The sequence below is a fragment of the Lepisma saccharinum genome, chromosome 7 (assembly GCF_977018435.1).
Source record: "Lepisma saccharinum chromosome 7, izLepSacc3.1, whole genome shotgun sequence".
In the NCBI taxonomy this organism is placed as follows: Eukaryota; Metazoa; Arthropoda; class Insecta; order Zygentoma; family Lepismatidae; genus Lepisma; species Lepisma saccharinum.
Window position 1 is genome coordinate 90446537 of NC_139235.1, and position 26365 is coordinate 90472901.

Below are 26365 nucleotides of genomic sequence, written 5' to 3' on the forward strand. Positions count from 1 at the left end.
TTGTGGTTATTCCTCGGGAGTAGTGAAGAAGCAGCAGTGAATGCTGTATAGAAGGGGAGAAGCTTTTCAAGCACACATGCCTATTATTTTTTTTGTTTGTTTAAGTCTACTTTATGCATTGGAAGACTAACCCGGACTGTACCTACAGTTTAAATTGTGGTCTGAACCACTATGTCCCTTTACCAGGGTATCGAACCTTTGAAACCTTTGATTGATTGATTTAGGTTATTTTCCTTCGCGTTTTGTGCCTCTTGGCTAATTTGCGAAGATGGGGATGAGTGATGAAATTGATGAATGGACATTCAAAAACAACCAAGCCCGAGCGGGATTTGAACCTGGGACCCTTGGCGTCGCAGCATGATGTGCTAACCACTCAGCCACTGAAACCTTTGAGCACAAGGCAATGACATTACCACTATGCCATTGGAGAGGCATTTTTTTTCCTAAGGGAAAATGTTGCCTGTTATTCCACTATGGTGTGCAATTTTGTTGTTGATTGATTTTCCCAAGCAACATGTGTCACGTGTCACTTCTGTCTGAAAGCTGCCTAACACTGTTTTGTGAGCAATCATCACTCCTGATGATACAGTATTCGTTTTTGCACTGATCACATTTTTCTGTACATGCAGCATTGTGGACTAAGTAATCACAATACATTCTCATAGTTGAAGCATAAGTTTTCTATTGTAAAGGCTCAAGTTCAAATGATTCCCTAAATATAATGTACAGCATGGTGTAAGCTACATGACCATGATTGCAGAATATATAAGCATTTAAAAATAACAAAACATCATCATGCACAGTTTTGTATTGGATTTGACGGGTTTTGATTGGTTATTTTACTTCGCTTTTCTGTCGCTTTTATACAATTGCGAAGAAGAGAATTAATAGTGATGAGATGGACAAGAGCACAATCACAAACACAAGGATGGCACATCAATCCCCGCAGAGTATTATGCTGGCTGTGCATGAAAGGGAGGTTGACATTCGGGTGTCTTCAGAAAGGGCCGGCCTCTGTGGTGGAGTGGTTAGCACATGCCAGGGATCCCGGGTTTGAATCCTGGTCAGGGCATGGTTGTTTGTGAGTGTCCATTCATCAATTTCATCGTATCATTACTCATCCTCATCTTTTTGTGATTAGCCAAAAGTGCCAGAAATGTGAAGTAAAATAAACCAAATCAAGTCTTCTGAAAGGGTTATCCCTTACACCCCGTTGACGGCTGTTGTTTGTATTAGAAGTAGGGATGGGACCGATTAATCGGTACTCTATCGGTATCGGCCGATATAGGCATATCGGTTTATCGGTAAAATTACCGATTATTTTACCGATCCGATATATCGATAAATATCTGATATTTTAGTGCAAAATTCTGCCATTTTTGTTGTAATTTTTATGGATGATCTCCATGCCCTACTTTTTAAAAAAGTAAATGTCTAAATATGCAATTTCTCTTGCACTGCAGTCACTTTGAAACACACATTTTTTTAACGTCAATGAACCTTTCAGGTTCTTCCGGGACCATTTCTAATTTTATATCGGATCGGTAGAATATCGGTTATCGGTATCGGTAAATTTTATATCGGTACTTTATCGGTATCGGCCAAAATTTCATATTGTCCCATCCCTAATTAGAAGTTAAGAGGCTAGTGAAGTTTGTTATATTCTTATACTTTTTAGTTGTAAATATAAATTCTGTTTGAAAATTATATGTTTCTTTCTGACTTCAGGTAAACAAGAGGTTTGTCACAAGTTACCTTCATGTTCATGGGAAGCTGTTTACGAAAGTAGGGTAAGTACCACTTATTTTTTTCCTACGGGAGCTTTCAGACCATTGTGGATAGTAAAAAGTTTAACACACCTCTAAGAAAAACAATGTATTAGTTTTACTGAATTCATTTCTGAAAAATCAGCAATTACGTCTTGAACTTTGCAGTGATGCACAACAAAGACTACACGTGAAAGACATACCACTCCTGTCCCCAACTTTTTTGGGGAAAAATATCTGGAAATAAAGCATTTTTTTTTTAATTAAATATTCAGGAATTTTTTGAAAACAAAGAGGCTGGGGAATAAAATATATGGTTGTAAAGGGTGTCTCAGAAATATTTTCGTTTTTAAAACTATTAAAATAAATACTTAAATTTTTTTTGTATAAAGATAAATTTATTACCAAAAGAAAGCTTAAACATTAAATTTTTATTTGTGGAAAAGAGTATGGGACAAATGGTGACCGTTCATATTTTCACATTCAATTATTCTTGAACTAAAGTTTTTGATCACACGCCGAAGCATTGGACGAGGAATAGCATTGATTTCATCTGTAATTCTTTGCTTCAATTCTCTCCAATTTTGTGGCATTGGGGTGTATACCTTACTCTTAAGGTAACCCCATAAGAAAAAAATCTGCTGGTGTCAAATCTGGTCTTCTCGGTGGCCAGTTAATGTCCCCTCTGCGACTGATGACACTTTCTGGGAATAACTGATGAAGAGCATTCAGTGATTCATTGGTGACGTGCTGGAAAAAGTGTTTCTGTGTTAGCCATCATGGTTCTGAATTGCAGGAGTTATAAAAGTCCTAATCATTTGGCAGTAACGCTCAGAAGTTGCAGTTTGAGCATTACCGTGATCATCTTCAAAAAAATAATGGACAATGATTCCTTGGCTTGATAGGGCAGCCCAGATGACAACTTTAGGTGAATGTAATGGCATCTCATGAAGGTTTTTAGGAGGGTTTTCCGCTGCCCAGTATCGGCTGTTCTGTTTATTAACATGCCCGTTTATGTGAAAATTTGATTCATCAGAAAACCATATGTTATTGTAACCATTGAAGCGATCTCTCATTGTTCTACAGAACTCTAATCGATTGGCAGGATCTTGTGGTTTTAATTCTTGTGTAATAACAGTTTTGTATGGGTGGAAATGCATATCCTTGGAATAATGCAATGAACTGTCGACTTATGCAAATTTAAAGAAGCTGCATACAGTCTTAACGATTGACGAGGATCCTCACTAAGAGACTGGCGCACCCGGTCAACGTTTCTGTTCAATCTTGATGAGCTTGGACATCCCGGCGGTTTATTCGTCAGTGTTTTCAAACTTTCTCACCAAATATTTAATTAAATTTGCACTTGGGACATCTCTCATTCCTGCCAGGTTATAATGATGCCGGTACAAACGACGCACAACAACATAAGAATCATTATTTTTATAAAAAGCACGTTGCTGCCCCGTAAAGTTGCTCTATGGCAACTAAATATTAACAATGTTGCCAAGCGTTTTGTGATCTATCTCATTTCTCCGTAATGTGCAAATTTCCCCAGAGGGCAGATTAGAAAATGAAAATATTTCTGAGACACCCTTTATAATAAATACATGTAAACAAGTAACTAACTTTTCCCGTGAGACTTACTTTTACAGAGTTTCTATTAATTTTGTTGGCCCCTACCCCTATCACTTCAGAACTTGTTGCTTCAATATTATGCTAGCTTCCAGTTCCTCTGTAGCCAGTTCGTCTGCTACGTTTCCTGCATGCTCTTGGTTTCAGTTGCTGCAGTAACGTGAGCCAAATATGATTCGCCTGACCGCTGTCAATGTTTAGTTCATGCGGAAAGTACATAATTGATTTTGTGCTTTTTCTGGGAAGTACTCACCTGAACGCAGCGCTGCCACCCATTGGCGGTGTTTCCCTGCAATCAGATGCATGTGGTTGGCCACATCTGCTTTAATTCAGATTGAACATAATGTACATGAAAGTTATAAACTACATGAGCTAGGTATAAGAACTGTGAGTTGTGACGGACTCTTCTGGCTATGTTCAATTCAAATTTTCTTATTGAGGTCGAGGTTCAGCCTCTGGCTGTTCTCCCATCTAACTCACACCCAAAAGCCTGGTTGTCACAGAACGAAGAACAGTAAAGTCAACACACATAAGCAAACAAATAAATTCCATAAAATAAATGTCATGGTCCTCCTCCCATGTTGAATACACCTGCTATTGATGACGGCGTGGCATCTGTATAGAGCACTAAATTTGGAGGATCCTCTGGTTTCAGAGGGAACAGTTTTGATTCTGCTGTCCTGAGGTACTGTAATGCCCAGGGTGCCATATGCAAGATGGCATAAGCCATAGAAAAGGTCACAGTAGTGTTGGCTTGCACCCACTCCAAAAAACCATTGTACACCACCATTTGTATGCTACTTCTTCTCGAGAGTTTGTGAGGAACACTTCTGATAATGTCTAGACACTTAGTGAGTACTTAGATGTGCTGCCACCAAATCGACGGTGGTGCCGAGATATTGCACTGTTTGTACAGATGTTGACGTCGTCTTCTCCCAGTTTGTGTAAAGTCGTGGACTACAGAGACCAGCACATATGAAGGTTTTCATGGGGGCCCTAACAGCAAGATATCATCATGATATACTAGAATACACACGTGATGCTGTTCTGCTATGGTTCCAAACTCCCTCATTGTACACAGTTGAATAAAGAATGCAGGCCAACACCACTCCATTGGGAGTCTGGTAAACCAAAGGGTTTATCATTACTGTACTACACCAAAGCATTGGTGAGTAACAGCCATCAAGGAAACATGGTAGAAGCCATCTCGTAAGTCTAGTTTAACCATCCAATCACCCTGTAAGAGCAAATCTTTCAGCATGTAGAGGAATGGTAGGTGAAAGCAGGGTTGTTCAAGGTCCAGGAATTGTAAATAAATTCAATTCCAGTCTGGGAGAGGAAATCAGCAAGCGTAAATGGGTTCTGGACCATAAAGAACCTTTTTATCCTTAAATTATTTTCAATTTGGTCCAGGTACCTCTTTTTCCAGATCAATTTAAATATTATCCAGGAACCTTTTTTCCAGATCAATTTAAATATGATCCAGGAACTTTTTTTCCAGATCAATTTAAATATGATCCAGGAATCTTTTTTCCAGATCAATTTAAATATGATCCAGGAACCTTTTTTCCAGATCAATTTAAATATGGTCCAGGAATCTTTTTTCCAGATCAATTTAAATATGGTCCAGGAATCTTTTTTCCAGATCAATTTAAATATGATCCAGGAACTTTTTTTCCAGATCAATTTAAATATGGTCCAGGAATCTTTTTTCCAGATCAATTTAAATATGATCCAGGAACCTTTTTTCCAGATCAATTTAAATATGGTCCAGGAATCTTTTTTCCAGATCAATTTAAATATGTTCCTGGAATCTTTTTTCCAGATCAATTTAAATATGATCCAGGAACCTTTTTTCCAGATCAGTTTAAATAAGGTCCAGGAATCTTTTTCCTGGATCAATTTAAATACAGTCCAAGCTCGGTATTGAAATGAAACAGTATGCAACTTGGGATCAAATTTAAATTGTGTGAGAATAAAGGTTCTGGTCCTGTTACGGAACCCATTAGAATTTATGGATTCCTGGAACTTTAACAACCCTGGTTTTTAGAGAATGTATTTTCACTTATGCTGGTGCAAAGGTTGTCGGCAGCTCATTCTTGAAGCTGTCATTATGTATAAGAAAGATAAATATCATGGTGATGGACAACTTGCTGTGCAACACTTAAACATTCCTCTCTACTAATATTGAGTCTTCATATTTCCCTGAAATTTTGTGATTTTTCATCGAACTTCCCTTTTCCCGCTTCGCTTATAATTTGCTCCGAATTTCTCTGCATAAAGGACAATTTCCCTTCATGTTGCAACACTGTGCATCCCTGGTGTGGTAGATTCTGGGAGCACAACAGCCTCACGTGACCTTATCGGTGGCCCCTATTGCTTGTGGTTCCCGAATCAGATGCCACAGCAACACGTGACGTTGTTATTTGGACTCGATGTGATGTCTCACTAATGTGGTCCATTGCTTTATATAACACTGCGACGAGGCAGGTTTAGGAACGTGGCCCGTGAGAGAACGACAGCAATGTCATTGTTTCTGTGCGCTAAGTTTTCTGCAACCGGTGTTCGCCATTCCAATGTAAAACATACTCACCGACCTTTTTAGAATCCATTTTTAAATTGGTCTTGGTAGAGCAGAGCAATCAATGTGGAACCCATATAGAACCTTAATTATTGTGGCAAATTTAAATACAGTCCAATTTTGGTCCGGAAATGAAATAATATGCAACTTGGACCGAGTTTAAATTATGCAAGAGAAAAAGGGTTCCAGTCTTGTTATAGAACCCATTTGAATATATTGGTTCCTGGACCTTCAACAACCCTGGTCCAGAAATTGTAAATAAATTCAGTTTCAGCCCGGGAGAGAAAATCAGCAAGTGTAAATGGGTTAGAGACTGTAAAAACCATTTTTCCGGATCATCACTTTAACCCTCCGTCATCCGTGTCCTCATTTCAGCACTGCTGCCTCCTCATCAAAACCAACGTTATTTACGTGAATTATTGATGCAAATCGAGGTTGAATTACACTAGCACTTACTGGAAATCAGGCCAAATATACATGAACACAAACATGTCCAATTCGGACATTTTTATCAGCTATTAACAGCTATTAAATAAAAAGTTTAAAAAAATGAAAGTCTCATAGAATTACAAGCTTAGACTCTTGAAGCAAATGCACCAAAATATTATTCTAAAAGTAATTAATGAAGGCAGTAAAAATTAACTCACCATTCACAAAATTATCAAAGTATTTTTAAAAAATCTCAACATATTTTTTTAAAAATTTTCAACGTATTTTTCAAATCTAATTGAAGTCGTACAACTTATATGGGCGTAGAAAGGAACTATTTGTTCCAAAACTGTGTCAAAATCTTACTGACTCGCAGAAAAAGCAATCAAATGTAGAAAACACACCCCCAAGAAACTTACAAAGTATTTTTAAAATGTTCAAATCTCAATTTGTTTCTCTTACAGGTTATACGTAAGAAAAGACATATTGACTCCAATATAAAGAACCAAATGTTGTCACTTTATCACGGTATTTCAGAGGTGAGGAAGAGCCACACATAATGACGTAACGAAATCCTCAGCCCCTAGACTCAACTTTCCAAAATACTACCTTATTAAAATTTTACTTTCCCCAAAGGTCTTTTGCGTGATCCCCTCATAGGGATGAAAGCGCTGATTGGAGGGTTACAGAAGATTAATTTACTAAGATGAGCATTAGCAACTACAGGGGATGGACAAAAATATGGAAACACCTGCAGAAATACACATTACCTTTATTAATATCGCGTAGGACCACCTTTGGCACGCAGAACGGCCTGCAGTCGACGTGGAATGGACAAATACAGGTCGCGTGTGGTTGTCAAAGGGATGTTGTACCATTCTTCCTCCAAAGCAGCTGCAAGTTGTTGTAGAGACGATGGTGGTGGGTAGCGGGCTTTCTCCTTGGTCTCCAAAACTGACCACAGGGGCTCAATATTGAGGTCTGGCGATTGTGGAGGCCATGGCAGATGTGACACTTCATCTTCGTGCTCATCACACCAGTCCTGGACGATGTGAGCTATATGAACAGGGGCGTCTACATCTTGAAACACAGCATCACCATCTGGGAACAAAGTTTGCACCATGGGATGCAGTTGGTCACTCAAACTGGTTACGTAGTCCCTGGCAGTGACATGTCCATGCAGGGTGATGATGGGTCCGGCAGAATACCAGGAGATGGCTGCCCAAATGATCACTGAACCACCACCATGCTTCACTCTTGGTAACAGACAGTCTGTACCATACGCTTGTGCTGGCGTTCTCCACACGTACACTCGGCCAGCAGTTGGAAACAATGTAAAGGATGACTCATCCGACCAGATTACAGTCTTTCACTGCTCCATTGTCCAGTTTTTATGGGTGTTGCAGATCTGCCATGAATACCCTGCTTGTGGAGTTCTCTTCTGACTGTTTAGATGCTAACAGGGTTTGTAAGCACTGTATTCAGCTCAGCAGTGACTTTTGGAGCCGTGGTGATCTTCTGCTTGGTCACAATCCTACCCAATGTGAGTGTCTGTCACGGAACACACACTTGCATCCACGCTGGTGCTTCGCTGATGCAGTTTTTCCGGAAGTCTCGTAGGCAGTCATGATCTTCGAGACTGTGCCTCTTGATACACCAAACATTTTCGCTACTTTCGTCACGAAAGCTCCCACCATACACGCACCCACAATTTGCCCTCTTTGAAACTCTGTCAGCTCAGACATGATTCACGATAACCTGCACGAACGGTCGCTGAACTGTAACTGACCCATCTGTCAGGTTGGCCAGGGTGTATACCTTGCAGGAAGTGCCAGTGACCACAGCGCCACCTACCATTCAGATGCAAATCATGTTTGGAATGGCTAATGGCTCCAAGCTTGGTATTGAAGTGAAACAATATGCAACTTGGACCGAATTTAAGTATGGGAAAAAGGTTCCAGTCCTGTTGTGGAACCCAATAGAATTTATGGGGTCCTGGACCTTACAACCCTGGGTGAAAGTGCATTTTCAAGGAGTTTCGTCCATTCTGAGCAATCATAAATGACTCGGAAGTTGTTGTTTTCTACTTTAGAGACCAAAAATACCGGAAAGGAGTTCTGTACATGGTCCACTGCTTCCAGAATTCCAGTGTTGCACATGTTTTCTAACATAGGCAACAAAGCGAGTGTAGTACGGCATTTCCTGCATGGGCAATTTGCAGGAGATGTGTGTGTAACTGATGTTGCCATTTGGTATTTTGCACCACAGGTTGCAGATTAAGGGACAGACCCATACTCTCCTGCTGCAGCCATAGCCGTTAGTGAGACCTCACATGTCACTGCTGGAATCACTTGCACTTTCTTCTTCACTGTTTAGGTCATCATGATGTTGGTAATTGCCTGAGTGGTTCAGCATGGCACTGATTTCCACAATAAGGCAGGGATAGAAATCACATACTTCTACATCCTGAGGTTGAAGTTCTACAGGAGGGCCATCCCATTGATGAGTTAACTCATCAAAAATGTACACTGCATCACGTTGGTGTCTATGCAGGGGAGCTTGGCAAAGGAAGGCCTTAAGATACTGGGTTCCTTCTTCACCAGGGCCCAAAAGTGCCATTTACTACCAACATTGTCGGTGGTCTGATGATGAGGTGCCTGGGAGACTGGTGGTGGCTCTGCGATGTCCGATCCAGGAACTGTTGAAGTTGTTACATGCCATTTTACATTTGATTTTGGTGTCAATTAGCATGTGCAATGTATGCCTGACTGAAAATTTTGACAGCGATAGTTGCCTTGGATTTTTTACCCTCTGATAAGTGCTGTTGTTTACGTTCATTGATAGCTCTGATTGATCTGCCACCATAATGCGAATTACACTCTCACTGTGCGTCATATAGTCCTGGGTTGTCCAGTGGTGGGAGGAATTATTATTTGTGCTTGTTTAGAGCACTGGCTATTTTGGTTACTGGTTTGTGTGCTAGCTTGATGTCGAACTGTCCCAGGGTCTTGGATGTGGTATTGTGATGCGGGAAGGCAATCCATTTTATTTTATTGTTGCTTGCTTGCTGGTGCCCGAAGAATCAAAATGTGTTGGTATAGAATTTTGTCATGGTTTGGATGTCGAACCTGCATTACTGCACCATGATGAGAGTTCATGCACTTTATACCAATTCTTAAGTCCTGTGTCTTTGATTATGACAAAAAACTTAATCCCTTAGTTTTTCTTCACTTGTGCAGTAAGATAAAGCTCTTGTGTAAAAGTTAGCCACACATTGGCTTTCTGTTTGTGTGGATGATTGGAGAGGGCATGAATAAAGCGATTCCCTGCCCCTGGTTTTCTGTTTTCTTTTGATGGTTAGGTCTTAAAATTTGATGTTCCCTTGGTTTTCCAGTTCTATTGTGAATTTGAGCCTGGGGTGAACGTTGCTTAAGGCCTATTACTTTGTAATGTTTGTATATGACGATGGTGTCATGAATATCTGCTGTGTCGTATGTACTGGAGTGGAGAATGGAGTATGTCTTTTTCAGCCAACTGCATAAAAATATTGGCTGTGGGTGCAGATCGAGTATTGCTCATTGCCAATCCCAATGAAATAGTTGCCCTCAAACTGGAAGTAATTGTGTCTGAGGCAGATTTCCTATAACCTGGATACCTCAGTTACTTTCACTGGGGTGATTTTCTTGATTGTAAGCAATCTTTCAACTGACTATATGAATGCTTGCAAGTTTGGCATGGTTAGCTTGTACTATGGAGGTCACCGTTCTTTGGCATGTGTGCTATTGCAGAAAACATAGATTAGCTTGTGGTTGTGTGCCAAGATTTTCTTTTTTTAGCCAGTTCACAAGGTGGATCGTTGGTTGACTGAACCCAGCTATGATCAGGCACATCGGAATTCCTGGTTTGTGTGCTTTTGAAATGCCATAAGTAGAGCCACATATTTATGGTGAATAAAAGATTGGCATTTTTCAGGATCAAAACAGGGATATAAAATGGCATTTTGGTGCTAAAATGGTGAATAAAACCCTAACTACATTTATGATACAAAATTAATTTTTCCCTTAAGCAATTTTCCGTAATTTTCATAACACTCAGGATAATTCAGACTTAAAAAAATGTGCGTCTGTGAATAAACTCAAAATTTCGTGTTTAAGAGTTTATTTTCATTTTGCAGTTCATTTCACATCACTTTGTGATTAATCGTAGTGTAAGAATACACCTCACACCTTTCAGAAACATGAAAAAATAAACATTACAGTTAGGGCTGAGCCGATATACCAGGGGTATCGTTATCGGGTGATATTTTTGCACCCATACTAGCCGATACCATTGTTTTTGAGTCACTAGAAGTGCGGCCAAAACTAAAATTTGTTCCTTCTCAGAGGTTCGTTCACCTTTTCCAACATACCTTTGGTTTTGAAAAAAAAAAATGAAAAACAGGTGTGCATTTGTTAAATGAACCTGTATTCAAGTTTCCATGAACATTAAGTAGGTGACAAAGATCCATGTGCAGATCTATCTGTCACTTAAAGTGAAATTATCCCCATAGGAGTTTGCTGCTTCCGTTTAGTTCTCTTGGAAGTCTACCGGGCTTTGTTTGTACAGATGCAGTCTCATGTAACAATAACCCCAATGAGGTCCCGAAATCCAACGAGGCACCTGTGGGTAATCCTTCCACTTTCTTTGGTGTTTGCGGAAATCTCTGTCTTGAGATTTCCCGCAGTCAAAAAAGATCATCACCCATGAAAGTGGTGGATGTATCTCAGACATAGTTCATAGCATTTTCCTGGAAATTCAAATACCTGGTCTAATCCCCCTTTTCCTTTCCAACTTTAGACTTTTGTTTGTATTGGCCTGGAGAACTGGGTTTCAGTAGGTGTGTTTCAGCACAGGAAACGTGGCAGGATAATAATTTTCTTTGAACCACAGATGATGGCATTTACTTTCTGGAAAATATAGGGATGGGTGTGGATTTCCTTCCACGCCAAGCGATAGTACTATGCATTTATTATTTTTTTAAAATCATTTGCTGAAAGTATATATATTGAAAGCCAAACACTTGATATAAAAGCAAGAGACTGGTAAGTTTAATTCTCTAGTTACATTTCGTTTAGTAATTTTATTCTCTTTGTTAAAGGACAAAAAGAGACTAGATTGGTTTTACATTACAGCTTTACTGTTAGTTTTAGATGCCATGTTCGGGGCTGGTAAATCACCAATTCTTCTTGTGTTCACGGATGATTTAATGTAAGTTTGGGAAGAGTAATCCCTTAGTTATAGAGGAGGTTGAAGAGGCATGATCTCATTTTTCAACATTGGGGGAGAGGGGAGGACGAGGACACAATTGCCTCGCTCTTAGCTTCTCTTAATATTTCTCTCATATCTCAAACATCTGATCGATTGCCATTGATCTAAAAAGAGACACTAATGTTGAGATGCATCGTTGCAACAGAGCATCGTTTGGTTGGTTAATTTATTAATCGCCCCTCATCAGAAATGCATACATATAAAATGTAATAATAATAATTACACACATATAATATATTGTCTTTGTTATTTTTAATTGGAATTATATAGGGTGTTTTTTTAGAGTGATAGAACTTTGAATTGCAATAAAACACACAAAAAATTAAGTTTGAAGCCAATTGTGTTTTTATTTGAAAGATAACTTTCTGACATTTACTTATTGAAAATAATTTCCGGTATATGTCCACCACGACTAGCTGTGATGAACCGGATTCAATCAGTCCAATTTTGAACCACTTTTTCAAGTAATTGGGGATGTGTGTCGTTAATAACACGAGTTATGTTGGCTTCCAAAGCGTCAATTGTTGCTGGTTTATCAGCATAAACCAGAGACTTTGCATATCCGCAAAGAAAATAATCCAGTGGCGTTAGGTTACATGATCTTACTGGCCAATTCACTGACAGCACCAATATTTCCGAAGTGCTCTATACGTTTGGCGAACAGAACATTGATTTTGGAAATATATTTCCACAATTTGTAAACGTTGTTGCGGCGTCAGTCTTTCCATGATCATTTGCCAATGCTCACTGATCAGAAATGACAAAACAACATGTCATTAAAACAAAACAAATGACAACTATCCCTATCGAAAGTTCTATCACTCTTAAAAAACGTGTTTCCGTGAGAAAAAAAAAGAATAGAAATATGCATGCCTCTAGCCATAAGCTATGTTGGGGGTTAAGTAGTTTACAGTGCTGTTGGTTACTGGGTGCATAACATGCTGCCTTCTATGCTGCACAGATGAGATCCAGGATTGGAGGTTCACTGGTTAGCACGTTAAATTTGTCACCAAATGCAAGGACATTTTTGAAAGATTGTGGGATGCTGAGATTTGTTAAATCGATGATGTTGTCAACTTGTCTGCTATCCGGGTTGTTTACACTGTCACGTGGCAAATTTTCTCCTATGTGTTTAGCTTGTTGGGTCCTGCTTCTCTTCTTCCACCAGATAGTGCAGTGGTAGCATTGTCGCTTTGTAATCAAAGGGTCCTGGGTTCCATACTCGGTGGAGGCTCATAGTGGTTCGGATCCCACTTTAAGCTGTAGGTCTAGTCCCGATTAGCCTTACTGTGCATAAAGTGGACTTAAAACACCAAATCAATCAATCAGTCAATCTTCTTCCATCCTTTGTAGTATGTATTCGATGTTATCTGGCATGTTTCCATGTAGCGGGAAGTAGCACTGATATGAGGCTGCTGTTTTGTTTTTCACACATGTCGGCGAGCTGCCGAATTTCTTCGCGTTTATCAGAAATTATGGCTGAAAGAGCTCGCTGCTCTGCATTGTAAATAACGTTGCTAATTTTGTAGCTGTTAACTGGCACTTTCCACAGAATAAACGTCTGGAAGATGTCACACGTTTGCACTCTTTCAGGAAGATAATATTCATATGAAGGGAACAAGCACAAACTGTTGGTACACTCAAAATCTGACACTGTTCGGGAAAAGGAAGGGAGTTTTCAGACTGAAGAGAAACATGTCTCTTAGAAACAAACCTTCAGAAATTAATGCAACTTTTTAAATCAAAGCGACCTGCAAGCTGCACATGTTCCTTGTTTGTTGATCTGAGTGGGCCATTTTCTCAATATTGTGCATTGTGTCACCTCGGTCTGTTGTTTCGCACATGCACCATGTTGCTTGCTGCTTTGGTGTGAAATCCCCGTGGAACTTTTGTTAGTTGCCAGCCGCTTGTTGCTTAGTCTGTAAGCTCCTTACAACTGTGATGACCTTATTGATATGTACTTAGAAGAATCCTTGCCTGTAGAAGGTAGGGGATACAAGTATAAGAAAATGCTTTTGGTTTCTAACAGTAGTAAAAAATACAGTCTTTATTTCCATTATATGTGAAATATTACAAAATTATTTATTGTTTAATCAATAGGGAGCACATTTTTAGGTGTAAAAAATTTGTAAAATATTTATGTTCCACAAGTGGAAGGCAGTAAATAGATCACAAACTGATGTGTGATAGCTGAAAATAGTAGCGAGTAGTTTCTAAATGTGTCATACTGTCAGATTAAAAATTATAGATACTCAAGTTTGGACTCCAAATAAAAATTAATCGGTAGACGTACATAAATATAAGTGACATCAAAATTTAGCTTATTCAATTCTGTGTTAATGTATGCTAACTTTTTTTAGTATGCCTTATATTTTTTATCCTCGTGAGAACAAAAAAAATGGCCCTTTGTTTTAAAAAAAGTTTTCCAAATGATCGCTCTCTTTGAAATTCTATTGTTGTCCGATCGTAATGAAATTTTAGAACAGTACAGGCAAAAAGGTTTTAAACCCAATTCTTAATTTTCAGATTTTTAAAATTTGTCAAAAAAAACATTCTTATCAATTTTGCGAAACAATTTCTTTCTTAGTATTGGGTAGATCTACAAATACAATATTGGTCTAGTTTTGACGCTCTATACATCTGTTTTTAAAATTCAATATCATTCTCAATTCACATTGTGAAACTGGTCCCAGGTTCGATACCCGGTGGAGGAACATAGTGGTTCGGATCCCACTTTAAACTGTAGGTCCAGTCCTGATTAACCTTTCTGTGCGTAAAGTGGACTTAAAAACACAAACTCAAGACATTAAACCTTGTGAAACCGATTTTATACAGATCTTCGTGGAACGTGGCAACAGCAATCTCTGTTGAACCGTGGAAAGTGCAGGCTGTCACTCCAAGTCATTGTTGCCACTTTCCACGTACATCTTTACTCTGTAAAGGTAAAACAATATAGTAAAATAAAACAGGGTGGTTATTCACCGGGAATTATGCGTGATTTTTTTCTCCATGGATATGAACATTAATCCAAATCCCATTGGATTTATGCATACTTATAAATGCCCTGAGGCAAGTTTCTCACAGTTTAGTTATTATTTATATCAAGGAAGAAAAATAGAGCTGCGTGGAGAATAAGAGAATTCTCGCAAATGTTAGTAGCTAGCTTGTCATTATTGGTATCAAATGAAAGATAATTTTATACTCTACAACTTTTGTTTGGACAATTTTCCAATATTATCATTTGTAACGAAAGTACAGTGCTAAAAAGCAAAAAGTAAGTATAGAAATTTATATATTTTGAATTTTGTCTTAAAATTACTCAAAAACCATTGGAAATATTTAAAACACGAAGAGGACCGAATTTGTTGGCAGTAATGTTGGCACTGAAATTTTAAAAAAAGAACATCCCGTATGTCTACTAGTTTCAGAAATATGCATGATTTCCTGAAACTTTCCATATTGAATGTTCAGGGGGGCGTAGGGAGGGAAGCTACAGGTGGAGGGGGTGGGGACGTTTGGGAAAATACATAACTTATGATGGTTACCAAAATTCAGCTTTCCCCTGATTATTTCCGACATCCTCCCATGTTTTGCCTTCGTTTCCTGGACTGTAAGGAGACCGAAAATCTGGTACACCTAGCTCCGACAAATGCTGATCAGGCCTTGATATTTGCAGTTTCGTTTCGGTATAATGTCTGGAGTACATTGTACAATGGTTCGTGCTCAAATTTCAAATGTAAGTCTCGTTCCGAGTAGAATATCTGAGCATAAAGTGAAATGAAAGAATGTGCAAGAGGACACGGTATTAAAGTTCGGTGTTATAGCCTGACAAGTTAAGTCCCGATATGCGCAGATCGCTGCGGAGCACTTCCTATTACGTCATCCTCCCCACCATTCTTCTACTCACTTGTCTGGCGTTGAGAGTACCAGTGGTGCTAACTCAGCAAAATTAAGCTAAAACAAATATGACAAACGATTTTCACTGTTTAGCGTGACGGTGCATGCAGGCTCCTATTATATCAGTGGTTCATTTTATTTAATCCGGCCTTTGAAAATGCGTGCGGTGCGCCGATCGTAAACTGTAGTATTACGCACGTGCGTTAAGGTTTATAACGAAGAGAAACTACAGGGCAAATGACTTCATTTTCTGAATGCGACATCGAGCAGTGTCCAGTTTTTTATATTTTTTTATATATATTTTTTTTTAAACCGAGTGGGGTGGTGGTTCGTTTGTTTATCGTACAACAATCACTACGAGAAGGCAATCTGATAACACGCTTGCCTGTGTTCTTTTCTAAAGCATTGAAATGTTCATGCTCTTTACTCTTGGCTGCAAGATTCTTACTTTGAAAGAGATGGACTTATGGACGAGCGTGTAGATGAACTGATAATTAGACTTGGTGAAGCCGATTCAGACACGGACACAGATTCATCGGTAGACACAGACTCGGATGAGTGGGAGAGTGAAACTGAAGGAGAACTGGAAAACATTTAGGTGAGCTCAGTTCTATCGTTTATATTTTTTTCATTTTTCTATCGTTTTATTTCATACATTTCTTATGCTGGTAAGAAATATCCCTAATATAACTTAATTCATTTAAGGTTTAAAGGGAAAATATCAAAATGTATTTAGAATTTAGCGCAATCAATAGGTAGCGTAGGTGACGGGATACTAATTCATGCCTTTCACATTCAAATTTCGTTGAAAATTCTCAGAGGATTCAGCTCCCTCCAGTTTGCAACACTGCGAATGAACGTCGCCGCAGACAATGGAGTGGGGAAATGTGATGTGAGGTGCGCAAACAATGGATTGCAGCGTCTTGTTTTTAAACTTGTCAAGTTATAGTGGACCTCGTAATCATAATTTTAACGATGCCATTTTTACGATATTCCTCCTAATATGCATATCTTAGATGTTTTCATGAAACAAGACTTGTAATTAATAGCTCATCAATACTCGAACTGTCTGGGGAGGGCGGCCGGGGGATGTCATCCCCCCAATTTAACAAAATTTTCATAAAGTATTGCCCCAGCTAGAATAATTTGCATAAGCATTCCACACCTATTGCACTGTCTCAATGTTGATCCATACAAGAACCCACCCTTCTTTCTATCCGGAAAATTCGAACAATCAAAACCAGCTAGGAGGGGTTCCTAAACGTTTTCGTTTCACAGCGTCCTTAGTGTTTCAAGAGTTTCCCGCGGCGCCCAAGTCAGAATGTAGGCCTATCTAGCACTTGCAACGCTCAGTTAGTGTGGTTAGGTTGCCTCAAGTTAAGAAATGAACCCATATTTCAAATTCAGAAACATTTTGTGTGTAAAAAGCACTAAATAAACACATTCCGGGTGTTTCATAAATAATTGAGAGGTTACAAAAAGATATTGCAAGTAAAGTATTGAACTTACTTTAATGAAACCAGTCCAGAACGAACGAGGGTCTTGTTTTTTTTACACCTACAAATGTTTAATGAGTGCACCACGGGTGACACGACACTCCTTGACACGAGTGTGTAGTTCTTGCCACACTCGCATCAACATGAGCCTGTCGATAGTGTGTGTCACTGCGATATCACACGGCATCGGTGAGACGATTACCCTGTCTTTGATGAAACCCCACAAAACAAAAAGTCACACGGTAATCCAGTAATCTTTGGGACCAAAACATTGCACAAAACACTGTGAGTGATTTGAGTGTCGCCGAGCGGCAGGGATGGGAACTGTCAGCTTAACAAAACATACACGCACGAACTGTTCGTGTTCCTCGAATGTTCTGGACTGGTTTCATTGACGTAAGTTCATAGTTTACTTGCAATACATTTTTGTATCCCCTCAATTATTTATGAATCACCCGGTATTTGGAATAAGTGAAAATATTGAAACCTTTCGCGGCGCACCCTTTGAGAACCATTGCGGGGACGGCTGCTACGCCACTAACAACCTGAACATGTATTTCCATTTTAAAGAATTTCTGTTTGAAATGTAGCAGCCATTATTAAGCGAAGAATTATATCGGGGAAATATTTCAAGTGTCGAGTGGGAATTTGTTGGATGAAAGTTCAACAACACCGCTGTTAATTTCCGCATGGAAGCAATACAGAAAGCGGTGAAGCTACTTGAAAAATATCTCCTCTCCCATTCTTCCTGACCCGGTCCCACCGCATTTATCACAGTTTCATATGATCCTTCTGGCGGCCTTTTCCATTACCATATTTAACATGCGATTTGCCGTAACATATTGGCGTGTCGTATATCTTGTCACGTGTCATTCTTTATTGTTGATCTCTGTTGCTTTTGTGCATGCACGTCGTCTCGCGTGCGGTGGGCGGGAAGAGCGTTCCTGTATCCTTTAAGGATCCGCTTTTGTCTTCCAGGTTCTTTATTTTTCTCATATTCGAGAAACGGTACCTTTGGTGGTATTCTTTTTTATACTTTCAGCGGTGACAGTTGTAAGTTGATAACGGAGCCTGGTTTTCCGCGTGGTCTTTAGGATGAGCCTAAACCGCCTTCACTTTGGGGCTTTGTTTGTCAAAGCCTAGCAGGAACTTCGCGGACCGGCTAAGCGTTACAAAGCCAGTCATTTATCTCATTTGACTATTAAGGAATCCTGAATTCAGATCCTGACGATAGTCACCACTTATTTATCATCCCATGAATTCGCACGGGATCACTTTACGTGCCACAGCAACGTAAGATTCTGCAGTCGCTCACGTGACACTGTACGGCTCCTAATGCTTCTCCAATTGAATTGCCCCATGGGGAAGATGTTTGAACTGTACCGCCATACATACGTCAACTTCTCCGTAAGTTACTCTATGGAGTTTCCCATGTTCTCAGTTTGCGCATGCGCATCTTGGAAAATGACAGAGCTGTTAGACGTGCTGCTTCCCCATGAGCTAACCCAAAAATATCAGACTGGATATCTACCTGCAAGTTGGCATGGACTTCCACGCTATCACACACACTGCTTCTCCATTGGGAAGCACATGGAAGCCCTTGATGTCCAAAAAGTCGATAGCATCGTTGTTCTTTGTATCCTGTTCTTAATTAAATTGATCAAGGACATTCGCACCTATAACCGGTGGAAATAAATCATCAATTAAAAGAATATATAGCATCGCCGATCTGTGACATCTAAAATGACGTGATCGTCCCGAGACGTCATATAAAGCCATCCACTGTCTCCCAACGAGAAAAAAATTGTTAATCCGCCACTGAAGTCCAAATGAAGACGACTGTAGAGCTGGGCTATTTCTGTGTGAAAATAGAGGAAAATTGGTTGGTAGTTGTCGCACCGTCTGCTTGCACCAACGCACTACTTTTCGTCAAGATAGTACAGGATGTACATAAAGGCTTGTTACCATTTCAAGAATGAATGAATGCTTTGGTTTATTTTACTTCGCGTTTGTGCCACTTTTGGGTAATCGCGAAGAAGATGAATGTTGATAAAATGAAAAAGATGAAGGGACAATCACAAACATATATGGACAGCACACAACACAAGTTCCAAATAGGGTTATTCTGAGTCTAGATGCCGGAGCCAGGGTGGAAATGAGACCATTTCAAGACAATGACTATATTGCAACCCCACGAATCGCACCGGCCTCTGTGGCGGAGTGGATGCTAGGGATCCCGGGTTCGAATCCCGGCCTGGGCATGGATGTTCTTTGTGTGTTCCTTCATCATATCATAACTCATCCTCATCTTCGCGATTAGCCAAAAGTGGCAAAAAACGAAGTAAAATAGCCAAATCATCAATCAAAATGTTCTGACATTGAAAGTGAAGCGTTTTAAGGGAATATGCTACTTCGACAATGTAATTGATACTTCACTTTGCTCGGCTTGTGGCTTGGAGCTTCTATTACGCCACCCACGCTTCACAAACGCGCCACTCTGCGACTGACCGTAATTAGTGGGTTCCAGGTTTGATGCCCATCAGCAATACTATTTTCCGTGGCTGTTGTCGGTTCATATGCTATTAACCTTGGTATATAAATAATTGGGTTTGAGTTGCTTAGCACGTTGGGAGCCAATGAAGTCATACAGTCATCCTGAAGAAGTATAAATACGATATAAAATAAGAAGACAAATATATTTTAAATATTAATTTGTTGGTAACAGTATATGTATAATTCTTGCTTATGTTTTATTGCAGGATGGAAACCTGCCAGGAAGCCGCTGTTCAGATGCTGAGGGAGTTCAGGGCGCTTCTCCAGCACTCTCCGATCCCTCTGAACGCCAACCGCTTCTTGCAGTTGCTGGCGCTCAACATGTTCGCCATCGAGAACACCCAGCTGAAGGGTAAGTACCCGATTTTTCCTTATTTCTCCTCTTTTACAGCTACGCCGGAAAATGGCTTCGACAAAGGAACACAGGCACTGCTTGGTGCTGAAGTGGTTATAGTCCGAATCGGCAGTTGCTGTCGCCGAAACCACGTTCCGTTGGAGAGAGGTGAGAGGGCGCCACAAGTGCACGCTTTAACTCGCTCTAACGCTACGCTCGCATCCATATTGAACTTTCAGTCTACAGAGACAACGTTTACTGAATAGACGATCTAAAATTCAGAGCTACTTCAACATTTTATGTAAGTCACTGTATTTAGAAAAAATGTTAAAGAAATAACAGGCCCAATTTTCATTTTAAGTAGTAAATATTTGCATGGCGTCTGTCTGTCTGCCTTATATTGTGAGCCTGTGCCCCAGACCGTGGTGGGTGACGTTCGAATTGACACCTGGTGGGAATAGTTGCAACTGTAGGCCTACTGCAAGGTGCCATCTGGATTCGGACGACTACCACGTCACAGGAAAGCGACGGGATAGAATGTAACGGCGCGCTTGCAGATTCGGATACGGCCTGAGATTGTCACAATTTGTAGGTGCCATACCAGTGCCAACGTGGGGCCTCCCTTCCAACTGTGAAAACGTCCGTCTAGTTGTTTCCGAAGTGATTTTCTCTTTCAAGTGTATGTTGCCTACACGCTACCGCAGGTACAGGAAACTGCGAAAGACGAGGATAGTCTTGAAATGTGCCCACGCTCTTATACTGCTTATAACTATATTGTAGGTGCAAACCGTTCTTATAGGTGTTTCACCTACGTCACAAACCGTTGCATTGTGGGATCGAGCAGCCATGATTGTGGCGGGGTTCTTGTAAACATCCGGAATTCAAGCGGGCGGGAGATTTGAACCTTGTTTACGATGGTATACTTTTGCAATATTGGGTTGTTTAGGTCTAACATGCACTCACGTTTATCCTAGAATTTTCCGAGAAAGAACAGAAGGTGCAATTAACGGCACAGAATTTTCAGATTGTTGATTAGAATACGCCGTCGTGGCGAGAATAAATCGTGCCAACATTAATGAACAAAACAAACAGTACAGAGCGGTGGGGCAAACATTTCTTTTTTAACATACTTGCAAGTAGCGTTTCCTTGTTATTGTTTTATTTGGTAGAAAGGTGTTAATAAGTTTAACGATAAAAGTGATAACATTCAAAGTTAAATTCATCTTGGTAATTGCACGCTTGTGCTTGATTATTTATATTTCATTCATTAACACAAACTGTTATTGTTATCCTAATCATGAGAAAAGGTGCCGGTAGTAGGTTTTGCGTACTGTCAGGAAAAAAAGCACTGCTTGGTTAAAACATGTTAATGATATATCAAAGTATATCAAATTGATTGATTTATTTGGTTTATTTTACTTCGTTTTCTGCTATATTTGGCTAGTCGGTAAGATCAGTCATGCCCAGGACGAGATTCGAATCCGGGACCCTTAGCGATGTGCTAACCACTCCGTCATTGAGGCCTGTATATCCCAAATTGTTAAAGCAAGGAGTGAAATTACTGTTTTTGAACTACTCAACATTTCAGATTACTGCGCTTGAGAACAAACGTTAAAAGGAAACATGGAAGATAATGGCTGGGTCTTGGAATTTTCAGTTTATCTGTACTCAAGGTCGTCGATGACCACTTTCTCCCACCCCGAGCGAGAAACATATGTTACTTACTGGATGTAAATATTTCAAGCAGAATCCGAACCGCTAATAAATACGAAAACAAACTGATTCCATGTAGCTGGTTCAAGTAAATAAACACAGGTGAACTAGAGTTAGCCTTTTCGTTACATGTTTATGCAATGTTACCGACATTTTACACAGTACTAACAACAGACGTACACTTGGCGCAGGTGTAACGAACGCTGCGTGGTGGGTATTTTCTTGCAAACAACAAACAGCTTTGCCGCAAACATGGCGGCGGTGCGACTCCTGACGTCACAGTGATAGTACTGCGCTTCCGAATTTTAGAAGGGTGTTTACTGCTGCACACTGTTCATGAAATCTCTGGAGTGAGCGAACGAAAACAAGTCAGGACCTGCATTGAGCCTAGCGGTGGCCAACTCACGGCACACGTGCCCCACTACTCGCCACATATATAAATTGAAAAAAATATTTAAAAATTAATGAAGCATGTTAACATTGAAATGAAATTACTTGATTTCTGCGAGAATTTTTCTCCGTAGACGTGAAAATTGCAACTTAATCAAAATCCCATAGAATTTATACATATTATAAATGTCATGAGGCAAGTTTTTCACAGTTTATATCTTTATTCATCCGGGATCTAAATCCAGAGGGACATAGTTCTTCCTTGCCCTCCCCCCCCCCCTCCTCACTTTCTGGATGGCGATGACCGCTCTAAAATCTCATTGGTCGTGTCATGAGGAACACTACTCTCGCTCCTTGTTATTTCTAATTGCCCCGTGAAATATTGCTCTTCTATCAAACTATTTTGAATTGTATAGTCCACTTTACGCACAGATAGATACGGTAATCTGGAATGGACGTACAGTTTAAAGTGAGATCCGAACCTCTGCGCCTCCACCGAGTATCGAACCCGGGACCCTTTGATTCCAGTAGTATGTTACCACTGCGCCATCATATAAGCTGTGGATACCATATTTCACCGCGTAATCGTCGCCCCCGTTTTTTTCTTTCTTTCAAAAATTTGTTCATAACCTTGCATCGCGTATTTCGTCGCATTATTGTTTTAAGTCCATACTTCCCAACAATGTAGTAAAATTTCTTAAGTGTAATATTTCCACTGTAATACACAAATCAATAGCGTGTTAATTTGTTTTCAGATCGGAAAAGATGTTCGCTGAACTGTCACCAAGCAATGATATGCGTCGATCTAATCTTGCACAGAAGACAGTTCACTAGTGAATGATTTTTAAGTATCGATAATACCAGAACATTTTTTCTTTAAAAAACGTTGGTCGCACCTCACTTTTTTGCAAAATCAATTTGGCGTAAATTCTGCCGTAAAATACGGTACATTCCTAGTCATATAATTTCTGACAACCGTATGAGGAGTTACGTTAAGGTGGGTGCGGCACATTCGAGACACTGCGCATGGAATGTGGCACATGGTGTACTGCGGGTTGGCCAGCCTGATTTAGACCTACTTTAGACGGAAGCATTTCCTTCATCATTCTTTGAAACATACATGCTATGTAAATGTATCCAAAAATCTTTAGCAGTTAGTACTTTACACGAAAGCATTTCATGCAACATGCCGCTAGGCGACACTCAAATCACCCACACCACTCACAGTGTTTCCTGCAATATTTTGGTCCTCAAGATCACGGGACCTTACACCGTGTGACTTCTCTTTGTGGGATTTCATCACAGATACCGCATGATATCGCAGTCATAAGGGAGCGTGGCATCGCAACGATAGACACTTCGACAGGTCCATATGTTGATGCGAGTGTTGCAAGAACTAGACTATCGTGTCACCCGTGGTGTAGGTGAACATTTGTAGGTGTTAAAGAAAACTTTGATTTCCTCGTTCGTTCTGGACTGGTTTCATGAACGTAAGTTCAATACTTTACTTGCAGTAACCCCTCAAGTATTTTGAAACACCCGGTATATACAGCACGAAAGGCACGTTGAGTTAACACCATCTGTGGTGAGTGCACGGTGTTTACAATTCAAACAACTAAAGTATTCTTCCATACGTGTACTGAACACGTTATAAGGTATGTATTTAAGCAGTGCCATTGCTTTGTACCTAAAATATTTTTATAGGAAACGTTATTCCTCTAGGTTGAATAGTTATTGTATTTTAAAAATGTGAAGCGATACGTTGTTTACATCTCACGCGGCCGCCATTACAGCTGCGCTCGTGACCTAGCGGTCTCTGCTGATTGGTTATGATGCGGAATCCTTCAGAAATAGCATGACATATGCCATAAGATATTTCACTTTACACGGCAACATTTTGGTCATGGCATAATTATTAAGTTAAATGCTTTTGTCTAGAGCGGTCCTTAGGCTGTTCGCACAAATTTTGATTTACGCTTTGCCAAAATCTGAGTTCGCCGCGCAGCAAACTCCAGTCCTCGCGCAAGGCGATTCTGTCGCCTCTTTCATTTGCAGGGTCATCGCCTGCCTCCTGACCGGCCGGCTCTCTGATGTCTGCTGCGAAGAACTCTTTCCGGGAAGCTCATTTAACGTGGCGGAGGATTCTCTCTCATAATTCATCCGCCCCATTGTAGCAGCCTATTTTTTGTCTCGTGGAAGAAAATATGTCGTAAAGCTGAGGTCAGTGGCTTGTTCTTGCAGTTTCCGAATTAGGCGCTAACCGACCAGCTCATCCGTGAATTGTTGTTGTTACGTCGCTACTTTTACGTCACTAAGGCCAATTCGTGTAATATTGACAGGGGCATCGCCAGAGATTTGGGGGGGGGGGGGGTGAAAGATGGACAAAAAAATTGAAGTGCTTTGCTGGTCATAGTTTCGAAATTTCTCCTTTCAACTCCTTTGTTGTTTCTTGACACACATCTTCAGCCTTTGGGGCTTTATGGTAGCCCGTATATAACCTCTTATCCAGGGTGGCTACTTGGCTACTCCCCGGGAATTCCAGGAATATGGGTGAATTTTTCTCTAGACGTGAAAAATGGCAACTTTTATTAATTCGAATTCCACTGAATTTATACATATTTATAATTGCCCTGCGGCAAGTTTTATCTTTTATTTTTATCTAGGAAGGAATAGAACATACTTCTCTCAATCTATTTTGTTAATGTCTTTTGCAGAACAATCTATCTGACAAGACAGAAGATTATTGCAAGATAAGATATCTCGAAGTTGATCAGTTAAATTTTAGTTTGAAATTACATTTGTGCATTTAATTTCGTGTGTATGGTTGTTGCATGCCAAATTGAAGATTTGCATAATGCAACACTGGGTAATAGATTTTGTATTTGTTTCATGTATAAATTCACCTATCGTTGTTAAGTATTCACTCAACCCATCTGTACTTCCAGTAACCTTGGTATAACATTTTTTGGGGGGGAGGGAGTGAGTTGCTTAGTAAAGTTGTTATTTTAAAGGTTCACTAATTATTTTAGAAACACACATTTTTGACATTTCATTGTGTTAATTCTTAGTGAAAATTTATTTCACTTTGCTAGGAGATATTGTTTTTTTTGTTTTTTTTGCATTGTTTAATGAAAATTTTGATTTGATTTATTTTACTTCGTCTTTTGTGCCACTTTTGGCTAATTTGCGAAGATGGGATGAGTGATGACTAGACCTCGGATTTTTAGGTTCTAAAAAGTGTACTTCAGGTTCCTAAAATAGGCTCTAAAAATCTTAAAATAGGTTCGAAAACCCTAAAATAGGTTCTAAAAATCCTAAAATAGGTCCTAAAAATCTTGTTACGCTCGAAAAATCCTGAAGTAGGTTCAAAAAACTTAAAATAGTTAAAAAAAATCCTAAAAAATGCTGAGTAGGTATAGTCACCGGCAATGAAAATGGGATACCTATATCCTGAAATACGCACTATCTTGCATAACGTTGTGTGTGTTGCCTAACCCTTTAAATGTTAGGGGGAATTGTTTTTCATAAAGTTTGTTGTGTGACCTCTCACCTACAACTGTGATTATTTGAGTTTTGAAAACCGTGGAACAATTTGTTCTTTGGATGAAGTGGTAGAATATAATTTTGTTCCTGTATTTTTCATTCAATGTTTTCGATGCAATGCATTTTTACTTTGATTATTCTGTTCTATTACTAACGAAATGAACTTTATTTCTGTTCTTAACAATAACAGTAACAAAGTTTCGGCTTTCTTGTATCTTTAAATGAACAATGTCAATTTCCAGGGGGGGTCCACCGACCTGTTGGAGCCTGGCAAACTGGGAAATAAATGTCAGGGAATTTGTTTCGCGAAATTGAACGAGACCCCTGTTGAAAACTTTCCCCAAAGTAAAATTGAGCACAGGAAAGCAGCTTGCACTCCGCCAACCTCTGGAATGTATTGTTTCAGAATTTCACGGATGGCCGCAGAGAGGCGTGACGGAACAAATCCCATCTTCGTGATTTAGGGGAGTAATAAAACCAGTTGCTTCTTTGTTTTTCCCCCTTGCTGTTATGGGAGCGTCAGCACGCTCGCATCGTCATTGCAAGGCGGTGATTAGTGAATGATCTTTGCAAACTTTGCTTTGATGGCATCAGCGATAAATGAACCCGCAAGGTTTACACGCTCTTCTTAAGTTGCAACTATACGCAACTGCTATAGCTCTTTTCAGTTCTTACGTCGTGCGCTCTAGAAGCTGGCAGGGGAAGTGGGGAGCGGGGAACATGC

At 39.8% G+C, this 26365-nt stretch overlaps 1 protein-coding gene across 1 annotated transcript in view; it reads left to right on the plus strand.

Moving 5' to 3' along the window:
- Positions 1 to 26365, plus strand: part of Smg6 (Smg6 nonsense mediated mRNA decay factor) — a 187987-nt gene that overhangs the window by 50722 nt on the left and 110900 nt on the right. The window contains exons 14-15 of the mRNA XM_083125593.1: positions 1729 to 1790; positions 19868 to 20013. Coding sequence (XP_082981719.1) covers positions 1729 to 1790; positions 19868 to 20013 — 208 coding nt within the window. The remainder of the gene's footprint in view (positions 1 to 1728; positions 1791 to 19867; positions 20014 to 26365) is intronic.